General features: G+C 53.4%; 6 protein-coding genes across 6 annotated transcripts; 3 read left to right on the plus strand and 3 right to left on the minus strand.

Annotated features, from left to right (window-relative positions):
• Positions 1-352: 352 nt before the first annotated feature.
• P170DRAFT_469676 (Ulp1 protease family protein) lies at positions 353-1,560 on the minus strand (the record flags this gene model as incomplete). The annotated part of the gene is made up of 6 exons (XM_024852666.1): positions 353-407; positions 474-1,025; positions 1,079-1,098; positions 1,151-1,200; positions 1,393-1,420; positions 1,504-1,560. The coding sequence occupies 6 exons, from the start codon at positions 1,558-1,560 to the stop codon at positions 353-355; spliced, it is 762 nt and encodes a 253-aa protein (XP_024709515.1).
• Positions 1,561-2,630: 1,070 nt separating this feature from the next.
• Positions 2,631-8,515, minus strand: P170DRAFT_469677 (putative Rho guanyl nucleotide exchange factor; the record flags this gene model as incomplete). The annotated part of the gene is made up of 2 exons (XM_024852667.1): positions 2,631-3,821; positions 3,896-8,515. 2 exons carry the CDS (start codon positions 8,513-8,515, stop codon positions 2,631-2,633), a joined length of 5,811 nt encoding a protein of 1,936 aa, XP_024709516.1.
• Positions 8,516-14,808: 6,293 nt separating this feature from the next.
• P170DRAFT_397369 (telomerase reverse transcriptase) lies at positions 14,809-15,498 on the plus strand (the record flags this gene model as incomplete). Its single annotated transcript, XM_024846170.1, has 2 exons — positions 14,809-15,047; positions 15,094-15,498. A coding segment is annotated over exon 2 (360 nt), but the record flags the coding sequence as incomplete, so codon positions are not given.
• Positions 15,499-18,759: 3,261 nt separating this feature from the next.
• Positions 18,760-21,416, plus strand: P170DRAFT_10675 (putative TBC domain protein). The gene is made up of 3 exons (XM_024842296.1): positions 18,760-20,114; positions 20,171-20,625; positions 20,687-21,416. The coding sequence occupies exons 1-3, from the start codon at positions 18,902-18,904 to the stop codon at positions 21,290-21,292; spliced, it is 2,274 nt and encodes a 757-aa protein (XP_024709518.1). The 5' UTR covers positions 18,760-18,901; the 3' UTR covers positions 21,293-21,416.
• Positions 21,417-22,198: 782 nt separating this feature from the next.
• Positions 22,199-23,598, plus strand: P170DRAFT_460420 (serine/threonine protein kinase). The gene is made up of 2 exons (XM_024851938.1): positions 22,199-23,335; positions 23,415-23,598. The coding sequence occupies exons 1-2, from the start codon at positions 22,259-22,261 to the stop codon at positions 23,544-23,546; spliced, it is 1,209 nt and encodes a 402-aa protein (XP_024709519.1). The 5' UTR covers positions 22,199-22,258; the 3' UTR covers positions 23,547-23,598.
• On the minus strand, positions 23,596-24,787 carry P170DRAFT_397375 (SDR family NAD(P)-dependent oxidoreductase). The gene is made up of 2 exons (XM_024846171.1): positions 24,544-24,787; positions 23,596-24,467 (listed from the first exon to the last, which is right to left on the minus strand). The coding sequence occupies exons 1-2, from the start codon at positions 24,605-24,607 to the stop codon at positions 23,644-23,646; spliced, it is 888 nt and encodes a 295-aa protein (XP_024709520.1). The 5' UTR covers positions 24,608-24,787; the 3' UTR covers positions 23,596-23,643.
• Between the last annotated feature and the right edge of the window lie 151 nt (positions 24,788-24,938).

Raw genomic sequence — 24,938 nt, forward strand, 5'->3', positions numbered from 1 at the left:
AGTATAGGATCTAGGTAGTAATACGACGATGGAATTATCACTGCTAGATGCAAAGGTCACGGGTTGCTGAAACAGAAATGTAGAACGCATGCACTCATCTCGTCCTTGGCACTGTAAAACATAGTGATTCGCTTATGATAGGCATTTTTTTGGTCTTGGAGAAGGAAGAAAGTCGTAGGAAGAGAGGCCAAAGAAAAGAGGGGGGAAACCATCACAAAGCTCCATACTGTCATATCCTGTCGTATCCCATGAGACTTGTCCAGTTTTAGCTGTGCCCGCACCAGACAAGCCTATGCTATATTTCGGTATGCTATGTGTAATTGACTGTGCCTCGTAGCCTGGGTTGGTCCCATCAGTCAATTCGTGGCGGGCTCTTTGATTTCTTTCCCAATGGACTTAGACTGGCACTAGTGAATCCGGATTGTCAGCATCATGAGGGCGTGAAGATGAGAAAACAGAGGACAATGACATACGACCGGCGTCGCTCGCCTTCTTTTCGGAAACCATCGATGATCTTGGCGACTTCCTTTCTCCCGGCACGAGCGTCGACTTTCCTCCCGCCAAGGCTCATACTGATCTTTTCGCTGGCATTGGCAGTCAACAACCGTTTCAGCAACAGATGTCGCATGTTCAAGCACACAAAGACGCCGCAGTCGCTGCCATTTTCCTGAATCGGAGAATCCTCTAGATGAATGAACCGAATGGCTCGGCCGAGCAATACCCCGAATTTGGCTGTCACTGCACGGGCCTCCCAGAAGTTCCCCGGAGGAAGCGAGTCATAGTGGAATGCGATCCCGTCCACGATTGATATAAGCAGTAGGGACCAATGTGTACCGCCCTCTGCTTCGGTGACGTTGCGACAGTCATTGATGGGGAGGAAGACATGCGTTGTGCGAGTGAAGTCTGGTAGCGCCTCACGTAATGACGTCGGATTTGGGGTTTGAAGGATCATAAAGGACATGCTGGGTCGTAGGAGTACAATGTTGGACGTCTTATACTGTACAAGGAACTCGCGCTCTAGGTATCTAGAGAGATCAGTTTCGCCGTGGGCGAGGAACGGAGTCAACGGTCGACTTACTCCTCCCAAAAGGAGATGACCTACACCAGGTTAGCCTCAGGGGAGTCCATCCTACACTATGAGCAAACACACATTATCGGTGAGCCAATCATTCTTGAGTGATTGCATATCCTCTCTGGTCACTACAAGCAAGAAGAGTCAGGTCCGTTGGGTCACCCTTTCTTTTTCATGGGTCATGGAAGTGCGCAGGTGTCGCAAACGTACATCGAACATCATGATCTGTACGCTCCCGACCTAGTCAGACCTCAAATTTGATCTCCTTTGCGTCGCAAGCTAACTACTGAATCAGACGGGGAGTAGATTATGACACTAACAGCTGAGATACGCATCGTCGGGGTTCAACTGAGAGCGGTTAGCGCCTTGGGGATTGGGACGGCCAGAGCAGAGCGACAACGAAGTCATCGGAACCACACGACTGAGCCTACCGTGTCACCGAATCGCTTCATCCTCTTCTGAAGTTTTCCCAATCCACCGTCACGCATTTTCCAGATCGTGGCCTGATTATTGACTCGAAGGGCAAATGAGCAGCCAGTGACGGGGTAGAATGGGTCTGCCTAGACTGAATCAAAGGGCCACGCTAGTAGGATAGGTAGCCGGGTCGTGCGCAGTGCCGAAAGACATATACGAATGACAGAGCGAATTCGGCTGAGTCCAGAAGAAAGATACGGAGGATGAACACTGATTGCAGCCCCCGGTGGATCCTCGCTGGCGGCGATTGATTGGAAAGGAGGGGAAGGGGGAGAAGGGATCGGTAGTGTTGCAGGACGGATTGGATCGCTGTCGAGTCACACTCGGCGAAATGAGGGGAGAGAGGGGGAAGAAGAGGGAGGTCAGAGTCAAGACCGATCACTGACAGACGTCCTCAGGCAAGGAGGGCAGCAGAGCGCTTTTCAAGAGAAGAAGAGAAGAGTGAAGCCCCTTCCGCCGCGCCGACGTCACTGGTGGCGCCGGCACGTGACGCGTCTCGGCCGCCCGAAAGAAGAGAAGAACACGGGAAATCTCGCTTCTACTGGATTAATTGCTGTCATGATTTGACTCAAGGGGTATCTAAATGTACACATATCCACACTTCTTCTCCTTCCACATATGCCTGAGAGATAGATCTTCAATGCCCTGACAAAGACGCCCCAAACAGAACTTCTATTTGGACAAGCAACTGGAAGATGAAGATGGAGGAAATCAAAGAAGAGAAGAGGCGCAAGCTATTCAAAGGAGAGCATATCAAGGTAAAACGCCTTGGCAAGAGATGAATGCCATAGAAGGCTAAGGTAGTATCACGCTGGGTATCAAAAGGCACAAGGAAAGACCGATAAGTGGCAACCAAAAGAACAGGGAAATAGAAAAGAAAAGAAAAGAAAAGGAGAGAGACAAAGGGCCGGAAGCAAAGGCTCAGGCCAGCTGTGTTTGCCAGACAAGAAAACAAAGAAATGGCTTTCGGCTTTTGTTGGCTTTCAAAGGGAACCCAGCAAGGAAGAAACAATCAACTGAACAAGAATGAGTACGGGACATGTACAATGGATATGGAAACATGTAACACGCGTCATCGTAGAGATCAACTTGAAAGCTTGGCGAAATGTTTGTTCCAGATCCAGCCAACCTGACGCGTAGGGTCGTCCTGGTTTTTGGCTAGCCACAACTCACCCTTCTCGGCGATGACATCGAATATTTCTCCGGCGACATAGGTGAGATACGGATATCCAGCTTCGCGTCGGGCACGATCGATATTGAATTCATAAATACTGGCGGCGAGGAATAACACCGTCGGTTCTTTGGACGCACTGCCCTCTGCCGCAGTATTTTCGTCCTGCGGGTTATCCGACATGGGCATCGCTGACGAGAAGAACCCCGAGTAGCGACCAGCAGGAGAGGTCGGGTGGTCCTCATCCGCCTGGGTGGCACTGCTTGAAGATCCAATGACGTCGGCAAGGAACGGAGAATCGAGGCTCAACCTGGGAAGGCTCGGAAATGACTCGGTCTGGGAGACGGACGGAGGCGCGGAGCCTGATGGTGCGCTGGTGATCTGTTGCAGTATTTGGCTCCGAGGTATCTCCGGTGCTTCTGGAGCAGCGCGGCCGGAGAATGATGAATCAGCTCTCATGCGTCCGTGAGATAGCTGCGATTGACTGTCGATGCTCGGGGATTGAAAAGGATGAGCCCCGTTGCTGAAATCGTAGGAGACTTTAGGGGACATTTCTTCCATGGTAGATCCGACCCGGGTGCTGGCGCTGTTCACGGTCGAAGGGCGTCGCGGGGAGCTAATAGTGGCCCCAGTCGAGGGGGTGTTGAAATTGACGAGGTTGACGGCATCGGCGAGCAACGACCCATTGCAGACACCGAGTGATAGCACCTGCGCCTCGGAGAAAGTGAATGTTGCAGACCAGTCATCCACCAGCTTCTGAAGGTCGTCCGGGAAGGCATCCACAAGTGGAGTCAGCTTGTCTTGCAAACAATTGAACCAAGTTGTTTGTATCTGGACAAAGTTTTTCAAACAGGCCTCCATCAATTTGGCGGTCAGGGAGTATAGCTTCGGAAGCTCGTCCTTGAGAGTTTCGTTGAGGGCAACAAATTGCTCTCCTTGTTCCGCGGTCTTTTTATCGGGCTTGTCTCCCCGCTCCTTGATGCCTTTGAATCGAGCGTAGTCCATCAGGCGCTTATCACGCTTCTTCATCACTCGTTGCGGTCCATCGTGTAATTTCAATAAGGTGACCATGGGCTCGATGACACTCTTCCGGACAGTGGCAAGCTAGAAATCTTGAGTCAGCAAACTGTTCCCCGAAAACAACATTCGGAAACGTCGAAGTATGCCCTGCTACTTACATGTTCCGGTAGCGCGATGGTGACGATCTCTTGAACACAGACTTTAAGCTCACGCCATTTTCCTTCCAGCTCGGAGTAGTTGGTCTGAGACACGTCGATAAAGCCTTCGATTGCCACCACGAATTCGTTGAGACAGTCCATCGATGCTTGAGCTTCGCGTGTGTACATCTCAGCATCTCGCATGACAACTTGCAATTGGAAAAAGTTGTCTCCAAATCTTTGGGAAAGATTGTCATATTCTTTGTCTTCGACCAATTCAGAAAGTCCCACCTGCTGTCTCAATTTCTCCGTACGGCGGCCAAAAGCTTTCGACAAGCCCGTTCGGACATCGGATTCCTTCCGCTTGCGGGCAACTACCTGACCGACCAGGTCGGCGCGCTTCTTCATTTCGTTGATACGGACGGAGATATTCGTTACCTCCTCTAGAGCAGTGACAAGCGACGCATGATCCGGATGGTCGTTGGGTGTCGAATCAAGAAGCTCACTCAGCAGGAGAGGGTATTTCAAAATCCGCTGCACTGGTTTAACAAGCAGCGAATCCAAATCCCACGCGGTTGTGAGGTCCGACGCCCAATCCCGGCATTCCTTAAGCCAGATGGCCACCTTGGGGTTCCGCTGAAGGGCCTGGAGTTTCTTGTTGGCGGCATCATGGTTTCTCAGGTAATCCGCATAGACCTTCTCCATGTACGCCATATTGGTCACGAATGCCTGGCCAATGAAAGTGGAATGGTCTTTCTCCAGCTCGGATGTCCCGGTCCCGGTCGGGGTATCGGCGTCGGCTTTCGAAATGTGGTTGTTGCGGGCACCGCGTTTGCTGCTCCACCGTTGTGACTTGGGCATGATGTAGACACTCTTGGCCGCGTCCTTCAACGCGTCTTGGAAGGCCATGGAAAACTGCACGACTTGATCGGAGTTTGCAAAAAGAATCTTGACATCTTCAGACGAGAGATCCAGGCACGAGCTCGAAGTTCCCTTATAGATATCGTCCACAACTTTCATGTCCCTTCCGAATGTGTATTCCGTGTCAACAAGCTCCTTGATAACGTGTCTTCGTTTCTTGAGACGCCGTTGCTCTGGGGATGGAGACGCATTATCTGGACGGGCCTGCTCTGAAGTAGAAGGGACCAAAGACGTGGCCGATGAATCTAGAGCATGGGGCGAATGCGGACGGTCGACACGTCGAAGAGATGAGTCGCCGCTACTACCACTGCTTTGGACTGGACCCAGCGGGGCGAAGGCGGTGCTTGCGAAGTTACTCAAAGAGGCTTTGGCGGAGATAATTTCGGGGGAGAAATTGAAAGCCTGCTGCGACACGGTGCCATCTTCGTTCGCATCCACAGATGCAGACGGCACAGGAGGTTCAGGGTGCGGTAAAGATGGCCGCTCTTCATTGGAATCGGGTTTCGGAGGCGATTGGACGTTGATGGCTAGGCCAAGACCCTCATCTGTCCCTTCCTCCCGGCGGGACCCTTGAATGCTGGGGGCTACAATCCGAGGGGTTGGGGCGCTTTCATACTTGGTGCTATCGCCCATTTGGTCTTTCGGGGCGGACTCATCATGGGCGGCGATCTGCATCCAATCCATGATGGAGGGTGATGCATGCTCCCAATCATCCCGCAAAACGAGGCTCGCACTGTGGCCCATTCGTTCTGAGGGCAAATCCTGGGTTCGAGATACCAAGACTGGATCATCGGCCAAGCTATCACTTCTGTTATCCAACCTCAACCTATCTGGATGCCTTGGTTCTGGCGTGGCGCGGACTGCCGGCATGGGAAGGTTATGGCCTCTGCCACGGGCGAGTTCTTCAAAATAAAGCTGGGTGACTCGCCTCGAGTCCCAGCCACCTAGCCTTGCTAGACTTGGTGCATTGGAATATCCATAGGCATTTCGAGCCGGTTCTCCTCCGGGCTTTGCTGGAGGAGCTGCGCTGTTGGACTGGCTCGCCGCCGACGCAAGCTGATGGTCCCCCGTGACCGAAGGAGACGTGCTGGAGGCGGCAGAGCACGACTGAGTCGTGGCTATTTCGCAATCATCGACCGAGTGCTGAATCTGGGAGAGGTCATCTCCACTACCCTCGCACTGATCGTCGGTGGAATGTTGGTTTTGGAGGGAGGATGACCAGGAGCTCAAGCTCCATCTGTTTGGTGGCTCGCGAGTAGGGGGGCCCTGATTTATATAAAGGTCACAAGACCCCTGGTTATCGCTGCTGTCCACAGAGTCTTCTTGACCAAAGGCATCTCTCAACATGATCGGAATGGACTCCTTATCATCATTGTCGGAAAAGCTGAGGTCCGGTTCGTCGCACGAGGAGCTGCTGGGACTGGACTCGCGGGTCTGCATAATCTGGCTCAGAAGCGTCCTGTGAGAGGCGTGAAGATTCGGCCGAGCAAGCTCCGCTTGGGGCTCCGGGTCAAATGCCGTGACATGCGTCTCGTTCGACGCCGACGTGATAACTGAGGCCGGTGGACCGGAAAGTTTGGGATCGGCATCTTGCTCGTTCACTGTGATAACTGCATGTCCCAGTGTGGGGGAATCCATCATCGCAGGACGAGATTCAGTACTTTCCCCTTGGTTTTCCTGCATGCCAACATCGGTATCGACATGGAGATGGGGAATTGCTCGTGCTGGCCCCGGTTCGGGTATCGAATGCTCCTCTTCCTCATTACCGATCTCCGTCGATTCATCTATCACGGTCGCGGTGTCGTCAGGCTGGGGAGATGACTGCGGTTGCGATTTCTCAAGCAGAAGGGGGGCCGAAGTAGGGGTCCGCGGACGCTCGTCCTGGTTGTCTTGAGATTTGACCTGGCGTCGAAGTTCAGCTGCCCTCTCCTCTTTCTTTTCATTCTCCTGGACCGTGCGGTTGAAAGCCTGTTGGATTCGCTGCCGTCGAGTCGCGAAGTCCACATTACCCAGCTCCGGCAACCTCCGCTGCCGTAAGTTTCTCGACTCTCGGTCGCGATTTATTTGGCTTTGGAAATTCGACACTGTTTCCACGACCCTCGATCGTGACGTGGGAGGCGCATGCGACACGGGCTGACGGGGCCGGGAACTACGAAGTGGCGGCGATTTCTTCGGGGGAGGAGCGGCTATGTATGCCTCCAGCAGGGCACCTTTGGCGGGATGTTGGTGACGGGAGCGACCGTGGGCCATTTCTCTCCTGGCACGGGGAGACAACGCAAACGCCGTTTGGTCGTCGTCGGGAATGTCGCGGGCGGGCTTGAGCGACGGTTTGGGAAGGCGACTAACACCCTTCGGGGGCAGCGGAATTTGCGCCGCAGACCGGTTGCCGCAGGTCGGACTGGCGGTGGGCGAGGAAGCTTCCGAGCCCGACGCCGAATTGAGACGGCGAGATGAAATCGGAATGCGAGACTTGGAATGCGGGCTTTCTAGCGAGGGCTGGGAGGTCGGCTGCAAGGGGGCCGAGACCGCCATGTGGGATGGTTCAGAAGGGGGCGCAGGCGCACCTCCGAGCCAGTTTCCAGACAGTTCACTCCTCACCCTGCGGTGACTACTCGGACTAGCCCCGTTGTTCACGGCCTCCAGAAATGGCGTCTTTCCCAGGTACCACGCAGTCGGGGTCAGCGGGGAGAGATTAAACGACGGCTCGAGCTGGTCGAAGAGCGCAGGATTTGGGCTCGGAACGCTCCCTTCAGAACCTCGACGTCGCAGATGCGACGGAAGTCCATATCCCGAATCCTGGAAGCCCGTGTCGACAGAGAGCAATTCACCAAACACCGGCCGCCGAGGGTGCGACTCCGCCGGCTTGAAATGCGTCGAAGAAGGGCTCTCGGGGTATTTTCTCAGCGGAGGAGGGATAAGGTCGGAGGAGGGATGGCCAGACGTCAAAGGCGAGTTCAGTCGAGGGACCTCGTTCGTGCTCGGGAGAGAGTCGAAAGTATCACGTCGATGGGACAACGGTTTAGGTCGGAAGGACGGGTCGACGGGGCTGGCCGGACTAGCGGCCCTCGAAGGTTCGCGGGATATCGGGGTCGACGCTGCTGGAACAGGCAGGACCTGGTCGACGTTGTTGTTGAATTTGTTTATCAGATCTTTAAAAGAGGTCTGTCGTGACCTGGCGGTCGACGCCCTCACGGAAGGACCCTTGGCGGAATTCAACCCGATCCCCCGATATGACGAATCCGACGTCGAACGGTATTGCTCTCGGCTTGCAGATGTCACGTCTGTCGGATGCGTGGGCAAGGAAAAGATACGCTGGGAAAGGGCGGGACGTTGCTCTGCAGTGCCGTTGTTCTTGAGTCCGACCATCAAGGCAGCGTCGGGTTCAACGCCAGCACCATCTTCCGCAGCCAATGAGGATTGGTGCGGCCGGTAAAAGTCGTCAGGGTCGGGGGAATCTCGACCGCAGCTTTCGGGGTAGTCGTTCGAAGATAGGTCGGCAGGTATGCGGAAGGCTTGCGAGCCTGTGAGACGCGGCTGCTCGGAGTATGTGGTACTCGCTAGGGAAGGCACGGGAGGCGACGACGGCGCGATAAGCGATACAGCTGTTGATCGAGCGTCGTAAAAGTAGTCGTCGTCCGGGGTCGGAGAAGATTGATGCCGGGACTGATGAGGGTTGCCGTTGAGAAAGCAAGAAACGTGCTCGACATCACTGCCGGACATCTTGCATTCTTCAGGCAGGTAGTCAGAGGAAATTTGTGCTCCAACCTGGGAGGAGAGAGAGGGGTGGGAAGGTTTCTTTTTTTTTTTTTTTTTCTTCGTTTCTTTTTTCTTTTTCTTTTCCTTTTTCTCCTGTCGTTTTTATTACCCTTAATTTTCTCCCAACGGGTTGGTTGGCGGCAATGCTTCCTGACGGAGGGAACTAGTCTCGAGATGCGTTGTTCACACCTGGTAGGCCACAGGTGAGGTTGCAGATGGACCGGCCAGAACTACAAAGCAATCATCACCTGGTAGCACTACCACAGGAGGGAGTCATATTTGAGACAAGAGGAGACCACCAAATCAGCAGAGCAACCCGGGGGGTTGTGCTTCGGAAAGCCCAGGACTCAACTACTGTACTCGACGGGGGGGGGCGAAACGGGGAGAACGGGGAAGGATGGAGTCGCGGAGACAGCAGGGACAATGGCCCGGGGAGAAAACCGGGATGAAAGAGATAAGAATAGCCAGCGAGCAGCGGGAATTGGAGGGGAGGAGGAGGCGAGAGAGCCAAAGGAAAGAGAAGAGGAAGAAGCGTGGTGAGACGGGCGGGACAGCAACGCTTGCACGGCGTCTAAGTCTAAGCAGGGGGAAGGCGAAAAGGTGGAGGAAGAAGGAGAAGCCAAAAAAGTTGTCACAGGCGGGCCGAGAGGGGTCGTTGAGGTCCAAGTGCTGTACGGAGTAAACAGGCCTTGGTCTTACGCGGTGCAATAATAACCCTCAGATTCATCCGTCGTGAACAGGAATTTCTGATACCCATCAAATGGCATCGTCGATGACGACCGAACAGCGATCCTGTGGTCCCATCAATTGGGAAGGGCTGCAGGTGGGCCAACAACCAGCCCTGGGCGTTTTTCATTTTCATTTTCATTTTTTTCTTTGGGGTTTTTCTTTTTCATTTTTATTTTTATTTATTTTTGTTTTTTCCTTTTTTTTTTCTTTGGGTATTTTTGATTAACGCCAGTCCCTCGAATGATCGCAGGCCGACGTTATTTTTAGCGTGCTCAGACACGGTCGACCTACGCCGTTCCATCCTAAATCATCTACGCAAGATCTGTCCTTCTTCTCCCCCCTTTTCCTGCTGAAGAATCGAGTCGATTTTCATTGATCTCGAACTTTGACAGTCCGATGGAACCGGTGGATGCGGAAAAAGAGGGGCCGAGGAACAATAAGGGGGGGTCAATTAGTGGTCCTGCAACGGACTCAGTCTGGTTCGGCTTCTGGTTCTGGTGGAAAGAAAAGAAAAGAAAAGTGAAAAGAAAAAAAAAATTGACTCTGTCAGAACAAAGAGCGAGAAGAAGATTCATCACCGGAGAACTGATTCGCCGTCCCAGAGAAAGTTGACCAGTAAACACCCCCGAGGTCTCGACTCTAAATGCCCCGATCTAGTCGATCTTGGGAAAAGAAAGAATCGCAGAAGCAAAATGGAAGCGGAAAATGGCCGAACTTGCGGCTGGTACGGAGTGCATACATACACAGAGGGCGTACATACTACGGCGTCGGTATTCAATATTAAATCATAATAGAATCCGAATCCAAGTCTAGCACCCCGTACTTTTTCATCCAACGACGAAGATCTGTTCGTCAGGCCGATCGCCTTTCGCCGGCGATCCTGCTGGGATCTCGTTGTTAGCGGCCGCACCACCCGCACTCTGCAGTCGATGGATTCCAGCTGCCACTTGACTACGGGCATATTCCGGACAGGCTGTGCACCATCCCTCGCCGGGGAGAAAAGATCCTTTCATCGACGCAGTGTTGGCATCATTGGTTCTCGTCCATGGAATTGCATTGCTGGGTGGTTGTTTCGCATCGCTGGAGGCTTTTTGGGATCCGCGGAACCGCCGCCCCACCCATTCCTGCACTTGCACTGACGTCCACAATCCAGGGCACTTGCGCATTGGATTATTCAAGATGATACATTCATATCAAGAAGAAATACGGAGTAGAAAGAAATCCATTTGGTCGGAGTGCCTTCCCCGCCATGTTTATACTACAGGACGCCGCGGGTGGGCGACCCAATCGACCTCGAGTGCCGTAGAACGAGATGGTCCATGGGACAGACTGCCCGGTTTCCATTCCCCTGGCCAGAAGAACTCCCAACCATCGGAAATCAAACCCAGAGGTCAGGAGCCATGGTCATGACCCAGCATGCAAGTGAACCTCCCTTCGACAACTCCTGTGTCCGCCAAGGGACTAACAAACGGATGACGGGCCGTCATTGGCCTGGACGCTGCCTGACCGATTCCCACGATCGCGGATTGGAATGTCCCAGGCAAGGGAGACGGCCGAACGAGGTCGGTGTGCGATGAGGGTGTATGGTAGATTGGCAGACTGCTTCCAAGGCTGACTCTGAAGATGAAGTTACCCGCATGCTCCGAGGGATGAAAAGCGGCGGCTGCATCTGCTGCATGGGATACCGTCACACAGAGAGAGTACAGCGTATGTACAAGTGTCCGGGCTATTCCCGATTGAATTGAATCGACCCAGTGCCAACTCATACTTCCTCTCAGACCGTCGTCCTATTTGGCTTAAGCTTAATTGCAAAGCTCGGGGGTTCTTTCGCCATGGATCCCCTCCTAACCGGACGCGCTGGTCATCTTCGCAACCTGCATGGATGGGAGATTTGATGTCTTCATGATGTGCTGCGAATGGAGCAGGCCGTGATGTCGTCGGAACGGTCCCACTGCCGTCATTATTCGTGTACGAAGGTCACTGGTCAATGCGCTTCCCTCCGTACACCGCCTATTATTGATTGATTGATTGATTGATTTGTGAATGAATTATTGAGTCTCTGCCGTCTTCAAATTTCCATGATTGCACCAGGAACGGAATTCCTCCCCACAAATCAAAATGGGCCTCGAGCCAGATGGATGGAAACCTCTTCCAACAGCCATCTAGAAGAGGGGGGAGAGAGAATCGATACATTCTAGAGCCAGGGCATACTTGGGTCATCGGAAAGGCATTGAACCAGTTCGTCGAGGCTGTACCAGTCTTCGAAAGGAGAGAAAATTCCCCCCAGACTCCGCAGGACCGGCGGAACAAAGCAGAGCCAGACTTGAGGCGGCTGGCGAAGTGGAGACGATGTTGGAAATCGCATTCGAATCTTCTTCCTCGGGAATGCTACTAGCGTTGCGGCCTTTCTAGACCGCCGTCGTTCCAGGGATCCGGCTTGATGGCCTCGCTTTTCCAACTGGGCTTCTATTATTATTATTGATTATCGGCTAAAGGTCGCCAGGAACATTCAATGATCAACAATCCATTGTCCCCTCTGGGACATGTCTACGGGGCGTTCCGATGATATCGTAATGATCCGTTGACGCTCAGCCTTTAGCAGACAGCCTTTAAACATTTTTCTTTTGGCTTTCCCGGGGTAGTAGTCTCTCAGCCTGGAGGAAATAATAATAATAGCAAAAAAAAGGGTCATGTCAAGGGCCATCAGCGTCGGTGTACTACACAGTAAGGCTGTGTGCATGTGTAGCGAAAAAGTCGTCCACACCACGGAGCATTGCCCCCCTGAGAGGCTGTCGGCTTACTCTTTCGGCGTTCGCACCTCCTCCGTGCTCAGGGATCACCCTGGAACAAAATCGGGTTGCAAGGGTCAATCAGATTAGCAGCATCGGACGTTTTCCCAACGCCAATTGCCTCTGAGCGTCCTAGCCACTCGTCGGCCCGGCGGAATTCGCCTTCTTGCATCCGCCTGTCTCTGGCAGAAACGGCGCAATCCTGCGGGATGCCTGCATACAGCTCGTTGCGGTCAAGCTTACTCCCGATACGGCCTATATCGCCAATAATCAATATTCGCGATCAGCCAAAGATCATACATCTCAAATGATCAATTCCCTCCTTGCAACTTGAAGATCTGTGGTATGATCGTCTCCGCCTGGAAGACAGGGGTTAGTCTACGATCGTCGCCGGCTGGTAGTAGTGCGACCTTCCTGCCGAGGAGTACTGCGTACCTACACGCACCATCCAAGTGTAAGTCAAATCTACTGCGTAAACACTTGTGATGGAGGTTGCACGGAACATTGGCGAAGTACTCCGGCGTACATCCGTTTAATCTTGATTTTGTACCTGCGCAACCCGGTGAGAAGCCGAGGAATCTAGGTCCCCCGTGCCAACAAGTTTTTTTATCGTCGGCAATTCGAGAGAAATATCCCATCTTCCATATGACGCTCTGTTGACCAGACAGCGTAATGATCGCCGTCAGAGAGCATCCTCCGTAATGGCATACCCACCTTCATTGCCGACGGAGTACTTCTTAAAGGTCGACGGAGTACTCTCTGGGATATTCTAGGCCCCTCTGGCGTTGCGCGGAGTATCTCGCTCATGCCGCGACCCCGTCTGTCCGCAGGGCCATACAGGCTGCATACGGCGTAGTATTCCGTAACGATCAATAAATTATGTGGAACATCCCTCACGCACTATTATATGAAGGCTCAGGGGCGCCAACGCCCCCGTGCTACGTGCGAGACGCACGTAAATCAATGCGAGGCGACTTTCAAGAATCTAGCGTTTCCAATTCTTCAATTATTGACCGATATCCAAGCCCTGTTCCAGTGTGTATCGGGGAGTGGAGACGCGATGTCTCACTTCAAAACGCCAGCTTCCCCCCGGGTCTCCATGCTGTTCGCTCGCTTGCGAGGTTAGCGCCATCCCTCGATCGCCGGGCAGGAGACGCTTCATCCAATGAGCACGTGAGAATTGTCGGCCAGTATGGATGATGCTGTTCAGTAGGTATTCAGTAGTCCGTACAGAGTAGCATTCCGTAGTAGGACATAGTAATAATGAATGGTGGACGGTGGACGATGATTTCCATCCGTCGAGGTGAAATGAGTTGGGGTCCCGGCAGGAAGACACGAGGTGACACCAAACAGTGCAAACGCCGTCGCGCCCAACGCGTTCCCCAGCAACCATTTCCTTTGGCCTCACTCAGACAGGACTCCGCCCTGGGTCCTTCTAAAATTGGTTCATAGCTGAAGCTCACTCCGCACTATTGTTTCGTCTCATCTTTTCGCTTCTCAAGCATCACCAATGGGGAAGAAAAGGAAGCGTCCCGTCAAGGGTGACCGACCACGCGAGGACCTATCCAAGACCCGCAGCCCCTCGACACAAAAGGACGTCCCTGAACTTTCCCATCCAGTCATTTCTTTATACTACCCTCGGGTCGTGACGCTGAGGCAGTATCTTCTGCAGCAATTGCCCGTCTCTTCGAAGTCACGCCGCCGCAGAATTACGGCGGTGCGTAATGACATAGCATCTACCAATTCGGGGAGCCGTGAACTCGCGACTCTTCTAGATACGACCCTGGTGGGAGTTCTCGAGATAGAGCCGTCGCCGACATGCACTCCACGTCCCACTTCTCAAGTCCTTAGCACAGATACCGGCGCAATTTGTGCCCAGGAAGAGGTAAGGCTCATGTGGTTGTATATATGTAGACTTGTATATTCTGTCAATGATTGCCGAATTTGCCCGGACAGAATTCTCGGGAATGCTGATGCTGACCTTCATTCGTCTGGATAGATCGTGAATAACGTTATAAGACGATTATTTAGCCCCAATGGGATCTCAATACCAAGGCCAGGCCACCTCTTGACCTATGGATTCCGGCCTGCTTACGGGAAGAGCAGCGAGGTCCCTTGTACTATCCCTGGCTATGTGGAAATCTTTCCCAACCAGAATGTTCAGGCGCTCAAGAAAGCCCCGTGGACAGATGTTCTTGAACTTCTGGGACCCAATGGAGACGAGATCATGTTCGAACTGTTGTCTCATTGCGGAGTCTTCACTGCTGTAGATTACCGGAAAGGCGTATACTATCAGGTCAGCGGTAAGCTTCGCTTTTATCTTTTACCCCCCTGGGTCATAGGTAGTTTCTGATTCTGAGTTTTACCTAGGAGTGCCGCTTTCTGAAATTAAGCCGGCTCAAAAGGAGCAACCGCGAGCACCTCTGTCCGTTACAACCGAAACGAAGAGTGTAAAGCCCCAGTCTGCTAAAGAAAACCCGGTCCCTCACCGGGACTTACGATGCAAAGCCAATAGCATTGTTTTCCCTCGTCGGCGAATGCTCTATGCGCGTCCCACACTCGCTCCGAATGGCAGGATTCAGTACGGGTTGACAGATCGCCGTAAGTACTGAGATATTCCATTAGCTTACTGCTTCACTCTAATGAACAAGATAGACGTCCTCAATCGTTTCCGCTCCTCCGAATCACTGCCTGACACCGTCCATGTAATGAAATATGTCTTTCCTAAGCAGTTCAGGTTGCAGAACGTGTTCACGTCGGTGCCAAACAGCAACGAGTCGAATTTTTCCTTGAAAGTCGAAAGCTCGCGTGAGGAAGAAATTGCTCAACACGAAGCGCGTAAACCAAGCGGACCGGACGAATCGCCACGAATCCCGAAGAGGCTTCGAGGAAAGCCCCTGGAGTTGGTCCGTCAATTGCAAACTCGTCACAAACGTTGCCCGTACGCACAGTTACTACAGTATTACTGCCCACTAGAGGTATGTAATCATTCATGACACTATGGATCTGGTATTAATTGTACAGTCCTCGGGTCCTTGGAAGTTAAGTTGCGCCGACACTCAGAATGAGATGTCGCGGGATCTGAAATCATCAGGAGCCGAAAACCTCATCACCCAACCTGCTGGCCCCGGTTGCGTACTCCCATCTACCGTGGCCGAGACGAACGGAGACCTGAACACCGTGGATGTCCAAAAGCCCAAGAGCAATATTCCAAAGCCAAAACTCAGTCTCACGGACTATGCGACCCCGTCGTCTTCGGTGTCAGCTTTCTGTCGAGCAGTCCTGCGCAAGTTAGTTTCTCCGCAGTGGTACGGAGTCGGCCAACAAGGGAAGTCCAACCAGGGTATCATTCTCAAGCATGTTGATCGATTTGTGCGTATGAGGCGTTCGGAGAGTCTCAGCATTCACGAGATCTGCGGAGGCATTAAGGTCAGGATGCATAGAACTGTTTTCCGCAAGAAATCATCACTAATGTGGGCTGAACTAGATTAAATTTATTCCTTGGCTGAAACCTCCCAACATCGACGACCAGCGGAATAAGCTTTCTTTAACCGACTTGCAGAAACGCACCGAGCTCCTTCACGAGCTCCTCTACTATATTTTCGACTCAATTCTGATACCTCTCATTCGATCTAGCTTCTATGTCACAGAGTCTCAAAGTCATCGGAGTCGCCTGTTCTATTTCCGACATGATATGTGGCATCAATTGACTGCGAAGCCTCTGGCTGACCTCAAAATTTCCATGTTCGACGAATTAAGGCCCGCAAAAGCAGCCAGTATATTGAGTCGTAGGGACTTGGGGTACGGCTCATTGCGACTCCTACCGAAAGCGACTGGCATCAGGCCTATATTGAACATGCGCCGACGAATGCCGGTGAACAACAAATGGAAAAATAGTAAGCGTCAATATTTTAGCCCAAACGTCAACTCAACTGTTACACCTATCTACGACATGTTGAATTACGAGATCATGCGGGAGCCGGCTCAACTTGGGTCTTGCTTGCAGTCGGTAAGAGAGATACACCCCCGGCTACGGGCTTTTAAAGAACAACGCGCATCACAAGCTGTCCTGGATCACACCAATCCTAGTCGGCAGCCTTTCTACTTTGTCAAACTCGATATCCAATCGTGTTTTGATAATCTTCCTCAGCAAAAGTTGATCCGACTTGTTGAAAATCTGGTCTCCGAGAAAAAGTATCATATGGCAAAACATTGTGAAGTGAGAGCACCCGATGAGTTCAGCGGTATGTGGCCGTCTCACGGGTCTCTGCCTCGACCGAGCAAGGGTCGAGCAAAGTTCCAGGGTCGAGCAGGCCCTACCACCAAACCTCAGTCTCTAATAGACACTATCTCCAACGGCGGCCTCAGTCGCAGGAGAAACACGGTCTTTGTGGATACCAGGACACACTACGACCGTAATACGGAGGCTTTGCTAGATTTGCTTCATGACCATCTCCAAGACAACCTTGTCAAGTTTGGAAATAAATACTTCCGACAGCGCAAAGGAATTCCTCAGGGTTCGAAGCTATCCAATCTTCTCTGCAATCTTTTCTTTGCCAAAATGGAACGGGAGGCCTTGGGATTTTTGGACTCAGATGACGCTCTGCTTCTTCGCCTCGTAGACGACTTTCTGCTAATCACCTCGGACTCAACTCTTGCCTGGAAATTCTTGACGGTGATGGTCAAAGGACAACCTGAGTATGGGGTCATCGTGAACCCCTCAAAGAGCTTGGTCAACTTTGCCGCGGTGGTCGAGGGGACGCACATTCCTAGACTAGTCGACACTTCTTTATTCCCGTACTGTGGGTGTCTCATCGATGTTCGCACCCTGGAAATGCACAAAGATCATAACAGGCTGCTTGAAGGGGGAGACACCGCTGCTGCGACTCTATCAGATGCTCTGACCGTTGAATCATCCAAAGCTCCAGGACGCTCTTTTCATCAGAAGATTCTTGGAAGCTTCAAGGGATCGATGCATCCCATGTACCTCGATACCAACCACAACTCCCTCGCGGTCGTACTATCCAACCTGTACGCCAATTTCATCACGACTGCCATGAGGATGTATCGGTACATGCGGGCTCTTCGCGGCCGAAACCATCCTACCCCAGAGGTGGTGATTCGAGTCATAGGGGATCTGACGGAGTTAGCATACCGACTGGTTCAAACCAAGCGAGACTCGTCCTTATCGACGACCTGCATCGCTCAAAAGTCCCAGCTGAATTATCTTGCAGCGGCGGCCTTTCGGCACGTGTTCAGTCGCAAGCAAACGCGATACGGAGCTGTCTTGAGCTGGCTGGACCGGTTTTACAAAGCCAATCAACCGAAAACCGATGGCAAGTCAATGCGACTGGCCCAGGTGGTACGCAAAGGCAATTTGCTCTACGGCAGCTGGCGGTTCTAATCAACTAGACACAACCTGGGATTAAATACCATCAATCATCCTGAGCCGTTCTGGAGGATTTTCGGGATCGGTAGGGGGAAGTACGGAGTAAAATTAGAACATCCAACGCTTGGTTCAGGCGCCCAAAAAAAGAAGCGCAGGAAGTACGGAGTAGGGACCATAGTTCCCATAGTTCCCGCGACGACTGCTCCATGGGCAGAGCATGACATACCACGGAACCATGACGAGCGGACCTGGATATGACTGGATCAGGGGGGGAACAAAAGAAGGGGGGAGAGGAGAAAGGGGGAGGCAAATCGGATCTGGTGGTTCTTCAGCCCATCGTAGGAAAATGTCAACAAAGAGTTAATTGACGATCGGAAACAGCCATATCCTTTCCACGAAAGTTGCACACGGGAATCTGGCGAGTGGAGAGAGTGACTTAATTTGTGGCGGTGGAAACAGACCGGGACTAAGTCGTAGTCCGGCGTAGTTCAGGTCGCTGCAACCGGGGCGATACCTGGGCCGGCGTAATGGGCAGCGTACTGCGGGTGGTACCCAGCCCGTACCCTGTACATGTACCTGTAAATACGGATGACCAACGCCTACCTACCTAGGTACTGCGATGCTCCGTAGTGGGAGATGCTACCTGGGTAGTTTTACTGTTTTCCCAGATGATCGGCGGGCCAGCAGCGTCCTTAGTACACCGTAATACTCTGATAGGAGGACTCCTCCTACTGCACTGAACAACCGCCCCCGTCGACGGACAAGAGGATTCCTGCGGGCCTCCACTCGGATTGGCCAGACCGCGTCGAACGCCTCAGGCCTGCCCGCCGGTCACGCCGGTTGCGGCTTCATTTCCTTTCGTTTGATTTGATCCATCGCTGCTCCATCCATCCCCTTTGCTGCCCCCATCTTCGTGGTCGACTTCCGCTTCCTCCTCCCCCTCCTCTTCCTTCACTCTTTTCATTCCTTCATTCTTGTCCTTCGCTTATTCCATTATCTCCTCGTCCTGCTTTCGCTTCATTTTTCCTTTGTCGTTGCCGATCTGACCATCCTCGGGCGCTCAAATCGCTGGTCGGACTTCCCTGTCTCCCTCGCCCGCTCGCTCTTTCTGGGGAAATCTTTGCCGCGTCGAGCCCGACCTCGAGCCGACCGGCTGTGAATAACTACCATATTTGGACGGGATCCTTGATGGCTCTCGCTGCCCTTCAAAAGTATCACTTATACCGTCCAGGACCTCGGGTTATCACGACCTTTTAGTCCGTCGTTCGCTGAACCTTTTTTTTTTTTTTTTTTTCCAAAATTTATCTTTCCCATTCGCTGCGCGAACACATCTGTCTCTCCGATATTGGACACAGTATCTCGGTTATTCCCTCGCTTAGCGTGTTCTCATACATTCGTCGCGATATCCTGGGTTTCGAAAGCAATTGGTGCCTGCGATACGAGATGACGACCGTCTGTACAACCCCCAACTCGCCGCCCGAGTTATCCGGGTCCAAATCCTCCAAATCCTCCTCGTTCCGCTCCTCGTCGCAACTATCAGCCCCGGACGGCATCCTAACCGATATTTCCAACTTCGAAGAGATCGGCCTGGAAGACGATGCGGATTTGTCCTATAAGGAGGCTGCTTACGGGCGACCCGCTGGGCTGTCGCGGTCTTCGACGGCCAGGCTGCAAGCCAAATCCCCCGTTACCACGACACGCGACCTAACGTCAGCCCCCAAATCGACCAAAACCCCTTATCCGCCCTTACAAAAACAGGTCAACGGCACCTTGAGCCTCCAGACTCGGGCCGGCTCTAAGTCTAAGACCGGGGGCAAGCGCGATTCGAATAGCACCACGACATCCTCGTTGCACCCTTCCAAGCCCCACCGTTCGCGCTCCACGTCGCCCCTGCGGCCGTCGTCTGCCCTCGGCTCGTCGCCTTCGACCAACAGTCTATCTTTGTCGCCCGTCAGTGCGCGACCTGCTCTCAATCGCAAACAATCGTGGCAACCGAATCGCAAGTCTCTCAGAGAATTGGAGGAGGAATATCATGATTCAGACGAGGATTTACCGGAGGATGCTAGTCTGTGGAATGTGCCCATATCTCCTCGGCCGATGCAAGATCGTGCGCCGTCTCGAGGGACAAGTCCCGACGGCCGAAGTCCAGGCCCGCGACCTTTGCCGTTGTCGCACTCGGTCTCGGAAACGAATGTTCCTCTGTCTCCAGGGGCCAAATCTCCGGGCGCATCTCGTCCCGGCCGACACAGCACGCGATCAACCTCTGCAGGACCGAAGAGCGGCCAGATTTCTCCGCGGAACCCCCGCGTCTACTCGTACAACAGCATGATGTCTGATTTGTCGGAGGAGGCGAAAATCATCACGGAGGCGCTCGAGTTCCATGCCGATGAACATGAGCGGAAACGCGGGGAGAACCTACAGAGTGGCCTGTCGTCGATGCGATCGAGCACAGACTCCAAGCGGGGGTCCAGAGGCACCATCGAGTTGCCTCCCCTGCAGAAATCCAACATTATGATAGACCCCTTGCCGATCAGCAAGGAAAAAGAAAAGGTCTTGTCACGGACGCGGCCCAGCTGGCTTCCTCCGAAAGATCAGAAGGAGGAAAAGAAACACCTGAAGGAATACAAGCAGATGATGGCTCAATCCCGAGAGGCAGGTTAGTATCTGCTCCCTGCAGCTTCACGGAAACTTCAGGTGACTAACACCCAGCAGACAAGCGTCGGGCCGCGAAGGCCGCCTCGGCCAAATGCGAGAAAGACAATACCCGAGAGGCCCTGCAGAACATCTGGGATGACTACGTGTATCCAAACTGGAACCGTGCCATTGGTGAAACCCGTACGCGCGAACTTTGGTGGCGGGGGGTTCCTCCGAAAACCCGAGGAACGACCTGGCAGCGTGCCATCGGCAACGAGCTGGCGCTGTCTGAAGAAACGTACAAAAAGGCGCTGCAGCGAGCCAAGGATGTCAGGTCCAGGCCCGCCGGAGATTCCGGCGAGAGCAACAAAAGGATGCGAGAGTGGTTTGATGCCATCGAAGCAGACGTGTCCAAAGCATTCTCGGATTTGAGTCTCTTCCAGGAAGGTGGTCCGTTGCGCGATACGTTGATCGACGTGCTTGAGGCATACTCCATGTATCGCAGCGACGTGGGCTACATCAGCGGTCTCCACGTGAGTAGCTCTTGCTTGATGTCTCTATCATAATAATCACGCTGACTGATGAACGTTATAGACTATTGCCGCTCTTCTCGTCCTTCAATTCCCATCCCCTGCATCCGCATTCCTGGCCATGGCCAATGCACTCAACCGGCCGCTGGCCGTGGCCTTTCTCACCTTAGATCGTGGGGCCATTGGCCGTACATATTCGCTAGCGTCTGCGACGCTTCGCTATAAATTCCCTCGTCTTGCCTCTCACCTCCACGAGACACTGCAGCTCACTGACGAGGATATCTGGGAACCCATGTTCCGCTCCCTCCTCACCAACGGGCTCGACTTGGAGCGCGCGAGTCGCGTCTGGGACTGCTGGGTGTTCGAGGGGGATCGCATCATGATTCGCGCGGCGGTGGCGATTCTCGGCTGCCTGCAGGCCCAGCTGTTTGGATTCACCAGCCCGGACGACCAGGGTCGTCTCGCAGTCAAAAACATTCTGGGATGGGGTCCGCGTCACACGGGGACTAAACCACGGGAGCGTCACAGCGCTCCGGCAGCTTCTGCCGCCGGGTTTGGCGGCGGACAGTTTGCCAACGCCGGTGATGGTGACTACTGGATACTCACCTCTGCAGGTGACGAGGATGGATTCATGACTGAAGTTCGGGAAGCGGGTAAAGTGCGAAATTAGAAGTCGAATATTAATTGAATACCTGGGCTATGATCCGGTTAGAGCGTCCCGGTTGTCGCCTTCGAGCAGTCGTGTGTTTTTAGTGCTTTCCTTCTCTTTCTTCGTGTTCTCTTTGGAGCCGACTATTCTTTTGGATATACTACCTTCAGGCAACCTCGCTGGTGTCCTTCTTTGCCTGGTTATTTACACTTTCTGTTGATTGATGGTGCTGTTTCGCCTCGTCCATTCTTACTGGCAGACATAGGCAGTCATACGCCTGGACGATTGGCGAGTAGCCCAGGGACCGATGTATAATATGTATCACTTTGGATGGTTTTCCTCAATCCATTCTTATTCACACCACGCATTGGTGCCGCAGGGACCTTTTTTGTAACCCATAGACGATGAAGACAGCTTCCCCCATGCGCCCGCGTGGTCAGGGGATCAGCATGAGATGCGCACGCATGATCTGTGAGTTCGCAGTCTTCCACTGGCTAATGCGAAGTTTAACGAGTAATCAAACCTTCACAGAAAGTTCGGTCCGGCCCGATCTTGATGGTCTCGTCGCGATACCCAGGAGACCTCGGTTCAGCCTATGCAGCGCGAGGATATGTGATACTTCGCAAGAACCCTCATGGCAGCAGTTGCAGTCAATGGGGTTTTCATGCAGGATACGATGGGAATCTCAACGCTCGACTTGAATGTGTGACGAAGTGGCTCGCATGAGGCCTTTAACCCACCAGTACCGCCAGTCTGTCCGGTGAGGCATTTTTGGTTCCACGAATGCGATCCCCCCCTTGATGCACGGATGGCTGCATGTCCCTTGGGTCGAGAGCTGTCATTTGAGTCGAGGCATAAACGGTCGCAGAGAGCTCTGGGCCCGTATACCACGGTATAAGTACCTTCCTCCAACCATCGTTCCTGGACCAAGATGTGATCCCCCCTCCGACGACTGAAGGAGTTAAGTCTATACTAAAAATATACAAAATGACTCGGTCCTGCCAGACCTCGCAACACCACCACCAGATCGATAGCCGCGAACCCAAACAAGCGTCTCCCATTTTCCATGGATTTACCTTGCCTACCATTCTAAAGCGCTGCTGGCTTTCCACACCCGACGACCTCAATCCCCTCGAACGCTGCCCCTTGCTCCTCCCTCCACCATCCTTCACGGAGAAATATGGTAGTTGCCAGAAGATCCTCCATTATGGCACCCACAGCTCCGTCCGACTCTACACACGACCCGTCATTTCGTCGCCTGCGTTTCCCACCACCAGAAAGCCGCCCTTGGTCCTCCAGCGCCATGTGGTAAAGATCTTCCGCCCTTCGTCCAGTCCCTCAGTCGTCACATCCCAACGCTTCGAACAGGCTCTCTCCTCCGCAATCTCTCATCCGAACGTCTGTCGCACCCTCGATGTCCTGCTGAACGAGCGCGGCGAGATGTGCCAGGTCATGGACTATTGCTCTGGCGGAGATCTCAGCATGCTCATCACGATGTCGCCGCAGCGGAGTTTAGACGTTTGCACCGCGAACTGTTTCTTCAAGCAGATCGTCCGGGCGGTGGCGTTCTTGCATGAGAATAACATTGCACACTGCGATCTGAAGACGGAGAACATCTTATTGACGCCGAACGGGGCGGTCAAAGTGGCGGACTTCGGACGCGCGCAGTGGCTGGGGACCGGGAAAGTTGGGATGAATAGCTCCGAGGGCCAGGGGGGAGAAAGCGAGCAACGGGAGGGTGAAGAGGAGGATAGACTATGTCGATCGCAATCCTTGTGTCAGTCTTTGTTTCTGCGCCGAGCTGCCCAGGGGTCGTGCTACTCCCCGCCGCGAAAAGTCCTCGGCTCAATCGCCTATCTTCCGCCAGAAGGGCTGTGTCCCCAGCAGGGCATGCCGGATCGTCGAGCCGGCGATGTCTGGGCCATCGGGCTGATCTACATGGCAATGAGATGTGGTCGCCCACTCTGGCGGAGGGCCAGCGAAGATGAAGACGGCGGGTATCGGTCGTATCTCGATGGTCGCCAACAGATCGGGGGATATTTTCCCATCGAGGAGCTGGGAGAAGTAAGTGTTCTGTTCCTGTGGATCGTAACTTGCTGTTCTGAGAGGGTTCCGTCTAGCTAATCACGGACTACCGATGCAGGTACGCTGTCGGAATGTAATTTATGCGATGCTGCATCCTGATCCTTGTCGGAGGATTAGGGCTGCCGATGTGCTCCGGTCTGAGTGGTTGTACAATATGAGACTTTGCGAGGCGGGAGAGATGGGCTTTTAAATTTCATCTTCATTGGAAAAACAAGCTTAAATTTCATGCTACTATCGTACAGAATTTGAAATCACACATCCTTACTTTTACTGGAGCTATCACCCCCCTAGACTGAGCCCGCAGCCAACACGTACCCACCATCGACCACGACCGTCTGCCCATTCAGATACTGATTCGTCGTCGTGAAAAGCACCGTACTCGCCATGTCCTCCTCCTTGCCCGGCCGAGCAGCCGGCACCTTCTGCTCGTACCGCTCCTTGGGGATGACATTCTTCTGCGCCTCATCGCTCTCGCCAGCCGTCATCTCGCTCGGGAAGACGCCCGGAGCGATGTTATTCACCCGGATACGCAGCTTCGACGACTGCACCTCATGCGCCAACATCTTCGTCAAATGGATAGCCGCAGCCTTGGACGCATTGTACGCGAAATGATGCTGCGAGACCTTGACGATGCCGGAGATGGAGGAGATATTGACGACGGTGCTGGACCAGCCGCGCTCCTGCTCCGACCCCTTCTGCAGCAGCGGCAGGAAGGCCGTCGTCGTCAGGAACAGCTGCGTCACGTTCGTGCGGAACACGCGGTCCCATTCCGCCACGTCCGTCGTCTCCTCGAACAGGCTCTGCCGCAGCTTATCTGCGTCCTCGTGCTCCGTCGTCTGCGTCTGGCTGCTGATCCCGGCGTTGTTGATCAGGATCGAGAGGTACTCCTCGCGCTGGCTGATCTCCTGCACGAGTTGATCCACCGCCTGCTTGTCGGTGATGTCTGCTGTGATCGGGATGATCTGCCCCGGGATGTCTCGGCCGTAGAGCTCGACGACGCGGTCGAGTTTCGAGCCGGTGCGCCCGGTGATGTACACTTTGGCGCCGTTGACGGCGAGCGCTTGCGTGGCCATGAGCCCGATTCCGGATCCGCCGCCGGTGATGAGGGCCACTGGGAGAATGAGGTCAGTCTCCTCTGTGAGTTCAAGCAGGGGTGGGAGAGGGGGATGAGAGTGGTCTATACGTACCTTTGCCCTTGACGTTGAAGAGGTTTTCCAACCGGAAGTTCTGGTTGCTGCTTTGGGCGGTCATTTTGGGTTGCTCAGAAGCCAATTGACTGGTCAATGAAGGGATGAATGAAGAGGAGGGAGAGGTAGAGAATTGGACTCTGTGACTACTGTTCAGAGGCAGTCGTTGAGTTGGGATGGAGAGAATTCGATGCTCGGCTCGAATGGCACTTGATAACTGGGGGAGCTTATTTGCGAGATGTCGTGGTGAAAACATGACTGGAAGAAAATTCCAGCAAAAGAGCAGCAATCCATGGCTTTATACCGTTTTGTCGGTCGAGGTGAAGGTGGTGCAAGATGAGGCGAGAAGGCTTCCATCAGTATGACGTCGATCACCAACCAGGTTACCTCGGGGT

Source organism: Aspergillus steynii (assembly GCF_002849105.1).
Source record: "Aspergillus steynii IBT 23096 chromosome Unknown P170scaffold_1, whole genome shotgun sequence".
Taxonomy (NCBI): Eukaryota; Fungi; Ascomycota; class Eurotiomycetes; order Eurotiales; family Aspergillaceae; genus Aspergillus; species Aspergillus steynii.

What these genes read in the sequence shown, in the direction of transcription:
- P170DRAFT_10675 (XM_024842296.1), top strand. Translation starts at nt 18,902, where the DNA reads ATGACGACCGTCTGTACAACCCCCAACTCGCCGCCCGAGTTATCCGGG. An exon ending in GGCTCAATCCCGAGAGGCAG is followed by an intron (nt 20,115 to 20,170) that starts GTTAGTATCTGC and finishes AACACCCAGCAG; the next exon opens with ACAAGCGTCGGGCCGCGAAG. An exon ending in GCTACATCAGCGGTCTCCAC is followed by an intron (nt 20,626 to 20,686) that starts GTGAGTAGCTCT and finishes TGAACGTTATAG; the next exon opens with ACTATTGCCGCTCTTCTCGT.
- P170DRAFT_460420 (XM_024851938.1), top strand. Translation starts at nt 22,259, where the DNA reads ATGACTCGGTCCTGCCAGACCTCGCAACACCACCACCAGATCGATAGC. An exon ending in CCATCGAGGAGCTGGGAGAA is followed by an intron (nt 23,336 to 23,414) that starts GTAAGTGTTCTG and finishes CTACCGATGCAG; the next exon opens with GTACGCTGTCGGAATGTAAT.
- P170DRAFT_397375 (XM_024846171.1), bottom strand. Translation starts at nt 24,607, where the DNA reads ATGACCGCCCAAAGCAGCAACCAGAACTTCCGGTTGGAAAACCTCTTC. An exon ending in CTTCAACGTCAAGGGCAAAG is followed by an intron (nt 24,468 to 24,543) that starts GTACGTATAGAC and finishes TCATTCTCCCAG; the next exon opens with TGGCCCTCATCACCGGCGGC.